The following is a 6,520-nucleotide window of genomic DNA, read 5'->3' on the forward strand; positions in this document are numbered from 1 at the left end:
CAAAAAGTCCCACACAGCACAGTGAGCATCTGGCCCCGTGGGAGGCTGCCCACACTGTTTAAACCTCAATTAGCTCAGGCAGAAAAGGGATCCTGGAATCCTGACTGGCATCTTGCTTTCAGAGGCAACAGTTGGGCAAAGAGCAGAATGACTTTTCATCATGTTCTCCCAGAAAAATGCTAATGCTTAGAGTAAAAAAAGGTAAACCTCGAAATAATTAGGTTTTACTGAGTGGCTGAAACCCTGCAAGGGTTCACCACACTCTGTGACTATGGCAATGATTCTCACAGCAATGATTCTCATGTGGGAGCCAAGGGGAAGTGGATATAGGTAAGCAGGGCCCACTGACCCCAGCCCAGGAGTTGATTGGTATAGGGGTCATATAAGGCTTCAAGGCCTAATCAAGTCATCACAGGCTCATTCACCTAACCAACATAGGTGGCTATAACCTCCTTCACAATTAAGTAGACTTTTAAAAGATATTTTGTGTGTGTGTGTGTGTGTGTGTGTGTGTGTATACTCCTTCTTAAAACTCCTTCTCAAAAAAAAAAAAAGGTATATATATATATATCTTTTTTTTTTTTTGAGATGGAGTTTTGAGGAGTTTCATTCTTGTTGCCCAGGCTGGAGTACAATGGCACAATCTCAGCTCACTGCAACCTCCACCTCCCAGGTTCAAGCGATTCTCCTGCCTCAGCCTCCAGAGTGGCTTGGGCTATTGGCACATGCCACCTACACCTAGCTAATTTTTAAATTTTTTGCAAAGACAGGGTCTCACTATGTTGCCCGGGCTGGTCTTAAACTCCTAGGTTCAGACAATGCTCCTGCCTCGGCTCCCCAAAGTGCTGAGATTACAAGAATAAGCCACTGTGCTTGGCCTTAAGCAGACTTTTAATTAGTCTTCCTGGTTGCCAATAATCACAAGAATATAAGTTCCATTATGGCAAGAGATCGTGTCTCTTTTGTTCACTGAAATATGCCAACCCTGCAAAATAGTGCCTGGCACTTACTGTGTCCTTCAATAAATAGTTGTTGAGTAAATGAATTTGACAGATAATGAAGTGGGGGATTAGAGAGATTAGTGGACTTACTCACTAATGATCTGGTATTGGGATGAATCCTCCTGGATCCATGCGGAAGAGCATAAGGTGCCACAGCCCAAGAACTGGCTTCCATCAACTCAGTCATTTGCTTCCTCATTTTCTCTTTAAAGACATACAACACTGTAGTTCAAGCTTGCTGAGATCCAGGGTTGGGTCTGGTATATCTTCTTTCACCAAATTCCTATTTTATATCACCACTCCTAACTGTGCCTCCAATGCTCCATTATCCACCCCCTCAACTCCCCCGCCCTCCGTAACACTTCTACTCACCTTTTAATGTGTAAGTACATCACACATTATGTACTTGACCCCACCTCATCCTGTGTAGTAACAATAGCGTGTCTATTCTGCCAGGCATGTAACAGATAATAGGGTACCATGATAAGACACAACTTCTGCCTTCCAGATGCTCACATCTTATGAGAGAACCAGATATGTAAACAATTAGAATACAATGTAACAAGTATCATGGAGGTGCCACGGCCACAGTTACAAACTAACAATCCTTGGGCCAAATCCAACCCATATGGTGATTTAATATCCAGTCCATAGGATGATTTAGTTTTCTTGATCAGTTGCTAACCTCTAAAAATGTGTTGCTTTCACATAAAATTTTAGACTGCCAGCATCTATTGAAGAATTACATCTGGCAATATTGGGCCTGTATTCTCTACGGCACCAACCAGCTTTCGCTAAATAGTGGTTGTCCCTTTAGAGGGGCCATGTGGCCTCCAGTTCCCAGTCCCCCTGCCCTAACCCACTCCCCTAGTGTCTTCCAGGCAATGAGGCCAAGGGGTCAGCTGCTAGTTTCTCTAGCCCAACACAGATGCTATCTTAAAGTAATGATTCTCCATACTCATACTTGTAAAGCGGGAAAATGAAAGATAAACGGATAAGGCCATGTGGAGAGCTTAAGAAAATGGTGGAGAATGCATTTCCTATGAAAATGAAGAATATTACTACCTATGTAATATGTAAGTAAAGTGTGCCCATGGCAGGTACCTGGCTCATTTGCTCATGCACCTGCCTGATCCCCATTAGGCTCCTCAGCATGGGTCCCTTCATCTGTTGTAAACCTACTATGGGCCAGCAAGCCAAATGCCAGGTTTCCTGCTGTCTGGGAACTCACTGTCCACTGGGGGAGACAGACATGTGAAAATATAATTCACATATAATGGGATATGTTCTACAACCGGTACTATGGAAAGCGAGAGGAAGGACCACTAAGTCAGCCTGGAGAAGTTAGAGAAGAGCTAAGCCAAGGGATGACCCTGAGGCTGACGCTTGCAAAGTTTTTTCAAATGGACAGAGGAAAGTAAAAAGGGGCTCTGTGTAAGTTGCCAAAAGCAGTGCCCTGGCAGTAAAAGTATGGCTCATCAGAATTACCCACCTTCCACAATCCACAATGAAGCTGGATCATTTCCCATAATTCCAGGCGATTCGGAAAAGTTTCCAGGAAAGTAAGGCCAGTAAATGATCCCTTCCCATAGGAAGACTGCAGAAAGTGCAGGTCACCACTGAGAGCTTATGTCCAATTGTGTAATCTAACCTTACATCACCAGCATGCCTTGCTGGCATTTATTCAGCAGAAATAAAAACCCAGAATCCTACCAGATTTTGAAACTTCCCAGTCCCTTGCTTCAGCTAACATAAAAAGTTCTACATTAAGAATATAAAGAAATGCACAGAAACTAGTCTGGCATCAAAGAAAAAAAGTTCCTCTTTCATTTCTTGCTACTAGGACAAATGCCAAGGAAGGGGATTCCCAAATCAAGACAGGAGAAAGGGTTGGCATTCAAGAGAAGAAATACGGAATATCAAATCCTTGGTCATTAAGGAATCACTAACTTTTTTTTTTTTTTTTTGACAGTCTCTCTGCTGCCCAGGCTGGAGTGCAACGGCACGATCTCAGCTCACTGCAACCTCAGGCTCTCGGGTTCAAGTGATTATCCTGCCTCAGCCTCCTGAGCAGCTGGGATTACAGATGCATGCCACCACACCCAGCTAATTTTTCTATTTTTAGCAGAGATGGGGTTTCACCATGTTGGTCAGGCTGGTCTGGAACTCCTGATCTTGTGATCTACCCGCCTCGGCCTCCCAAAGTGCTGGGATTACAGGTGAGAGCCACTGCGCCCAGCCAGGAATCACTAACTCTTAAACAGCATTTCTTCAGATTTTTTTTTTTTTTTTTTTTGGCACCCACCTCTTCGGTCAGAGTCAAAGAGGAATTCTTGCCATTGAGGTGATTCTCGGCCTGAGCTGACTCCTGTTGAGCTCGGCGACCCATCTTGGCCCTCTGTAAGGAAAGACAGAAGGCACTGCTAACCCAAATGTCATTTGGGCCACTATAAAGATGACAATCCTGGGAAAGTAAGCAAGGACTAGATTTATGATGATGTGGTGGAGAATGGGATTTGAGTTACTTGGACATGTTTGTAGAAAACCCTCTGAAACCCCTAAAACAAAGCACCTGAGGTCAGTTCTATTTCACAGGAAAATAGGAAATTAAGACAGGGTCTGACTCTGTTGCCCAGGCTGGAGTGCTCACTGCAGCATCCAACTCCTGGGCTCAAGTGATCCTCCTACCTTGCCTTCCTGAGTAGCTGGGACAAAAGGTGCATACCACCATATCTGGATAATTCATTTATTTCATTTTTTTGTAGAGATGGGGTCTCCCCGTGTTGCCCAGGCTGGACAGGGTTTTAACAGCTATAGAGATGGCAAAAGAAAATGTTTTCTCCCCAAAGAAATGCAGTTAGAAATTCCTCTAGAACAGGTCAGAGAAGAAGGTGGTAAAGGCTCCACGTTCCTATGCAGAATTTTAGGAAGGCTTAATTTCAAATCTGCAGCTTGGCATGAAAATCATTATCAAACAGGCTTTTGGAAAGAATTCCTAAATTCCATGGCAACTGGAAAACAGCATTTGCTTTGATATATACAGTAATTGGATTTGCCTTTACAGGCATTAAAGAACATCTAGTACAAGAATTTTGAGACATTATCTTTGGAAATTAGAGCACTTCAAAATTCTTAGCCATCAAATGAACTACTTGCAGGTGTTTCCGTAGGCCGTGGAGACTCTGCCTCCAAGGCTTCCCAGCATATAAACAAAACTTTTATTTAGTCAGACTCTTGGGTGTTGAAATATTTACATTTACATTATTGCTTTCTTTCTTTAGAAAAACAGCATTAACATTAGCACTTTTAGATCTCCTTTAATGTGGCTTCCTTTGAGTCTCACAGTAACAGGGACAGGAGCTGTGAATGACGCCATTTTACAAAGGAGGAAACTGAGGTCCAGGAAGGTGATGAAGTGGCTCACATAAACCTAGGAGCAGAGCCTTCTGATTTCAGATCCTGGGTTTCCTGGGTGCTTTCCACTATACCCTGCTGAAACTTGTTTTAAGATGTTCTAAGAATTGACTGTACCAATAAGTTGAAAGGGGTTACAGAAGAGCTCATAAAAACTCTGGTGCAGTGTTTACACTTCAAATTGTAGTGTCAATCATTTAGGTTTCAGGGATGATGGAAACAATCTTTCCCATAATAAGCAGCTTATTTTCTTCTCAAGGCAGATAATTCCACCCTTTCACCATGGTTGCCCTTTCCTTAGCATCCTGCATATAGTGGTTGTGCTAGAACCAAAATTCAATGATCTTATCTCTAAATGCCATTCACAGGTGGTTTCTCTAACAATTTTTAAATATTTCAAGGTTTTAAACTTCTTGAAGACCTTGTATAGATCCATAGGGTAGAAAAACTTCTTTACTGCCAGATTTTTGTGTACGTCAAATGTAGTCTATTTATTGCTCATCTTCTCCCACTACATAAGCCCATGAGGACAGGAACTTTGCTTTATTCACTACTGTATCTCCAGCACTTCGGATACTGCCTGATACACAGTAGGGGCTCAATAAATGCCTGTTGAATGAATGAATAACTACATTCACATCCCCAGGTACTAAAAAACATTCACATATGAGCAAGACCTGATGACCTTCGAAACACTTAGAGACTTCACAGCAGAAACTAAAGACTTGCTCCGGGGCTCAATCTTTTAGTAAGTGTGATCCTGGCTAATTTTAAAGATAAAAAGGCCTGATGGGGGTTACAAAGGAGGAAGATAAACACTGAACTTGTGTCTTGAATCAAGCTCCAGTATTTACTGACTATAACGCTGGGTAAACCACAGCCTCAGAGGCAGAGACAGCTAACCTCTTCTGATCTCTTCTGTGGTAACATACTGAGTTACAAGCTTCCCATGAATTGTCCCATTTCCTTTTCACTCTAATACCTCCATTCTAGGCATAAGGAAACCAAGTCTCGGGAAGGTTAAATCGTTTTTTAGGGTTTGCTTTTCTTTTTTAATCTAGGCAACTTTATGCTCCATCTGACCTCAGTACCTGAGCACCTAATCACTCCCTCACGTTACAAATCTGAGTCGTGGTTTCCTTAACCACTGAAGTAACTCCTACCTCCCCGCGGGGATTACGGGGAATAAAGGCCATCCCAGCCTGCCTCCCTTCCAGGCATAAAACAGTGCGGCTTTTGCAGGAACTTCTGGGATGAGGTGCCCCAAAAGAAAAACTCTAGGATGGGAGCGAGTGCGACCCCGGCCGGGGCACCCCCATCACCCTGTGATCGATCTGTTCTGGGGGAGTTCGCACCACAGTTCTAGAAAACGGAGAAAGGCTCGGAAATTTCCCACGGTCCCAGAGCCGGGATAGGATGTTTTCTGCGTTTTGAGGATTTTAAAGAAAGCAAACCCCATGCCAGCAACGACTGAGCCCACCGCGGCCCGGGGGCGGGGCGGTGAGGCCACCTCCTCCTGGGCCTCACCCGGCACAGCTCGAGACCTGCCGCCCTGAGTCCCCTCTGGGAAGTCGGGGCCGGCTGGGTCGCTCCTCCCCACCCGCCAAATCCTGGCCCCCAAGACCCCGGAATGGGTCCTCACGGAGGTAGCCAAGCCGTAACGCCGCTCCTCGCCCAAGTCCTCCAAATCCTCCATCTCCGCGGCCGCCTGACGTCACTTCCTGGAAACCGACCGGCCCAGCCGCGTCCCTGCTAACAGCCCCGCCCCTCCATCCCAATTTTTAAAGGGTCCGCAGCATCGTTCCTGGATTCTGTACGCCATCCTCCAAACTCTACCGAATCTTTCTTAAACCTGCCTGGCTTGGCATCCGGAAGCAACGTCCAGTTATTAAAACTCGCCAAGGCTCCTCCTTCGAGACGGTAAAATAATTTGGTTGTTAGGAACTGTCTACATTTGTAGCTCTGTTTAAATATATCAATACTAAGTGCAAAGCACTACTGCTGCTAATAGTAGCAATTATAGCGATGCCTCCCATTTGTATAGCTCTTTGCAATGTACAGAGGGCTGTCACAGTTATTGCCTTAACGTGAGGGGCATAACAACC

At 44.6% G+C, this 6,520-nt stretch overlaps 1 protein-coding gene across 3 annotated transcripts in view; it reads right to left on the reverse strand.

Annotated features, from left to right (window-relative positions):
* The window catches only part of IFT43 (intraflagellar transport 43), a 98,725-nt gene extending 92,564 nt beyond the window's left edge, over window positions 1-6,161 (reverse strand). For 2 of the 3 annotated variants that reach the window (XM_032287256.1, XM_032287254.1), the window contains exons 1-2: window positions 6,058-6,161; window positions 3,307-3,399 (exon numbers count right to left, since the gene is read on the reverse strand). In XM_032287256.1, the coding sequence (XP_032143147.1) occupies window positions 3,307-3,399; window positions 6,058-6,111 (147 nt within the window). In that variant the 5' untranslated portion in view covers window positions 6,112-6,161. Of the gene's footprint in view, window positions 1-3,306; window positions 3,400-5,770; window positions 5,995-6,057 lie in introns of those variants that run through there. The other variant, XM_032287255.1, reaches the window with a different exon arrangement.
* Window positions 6,162-6,520: the final 359 nt, after the last annotated feature.

This window comes from Sapajus apella, unplaced genomic scaffold (assembly GCF_009761245.1).
Source record: "Sapajus apella isolate SASKATOON/1434 unplaced genomic scaffold, GSC_monkey_1.0 scaffold20, whole genome shotgun sequence".
Classification (NCBI taxonomy): Eukaryota; Metazoa; Chordata; class Mammalia; order Primates; family Cebidae; genus Sapajus; species Sapajus apella.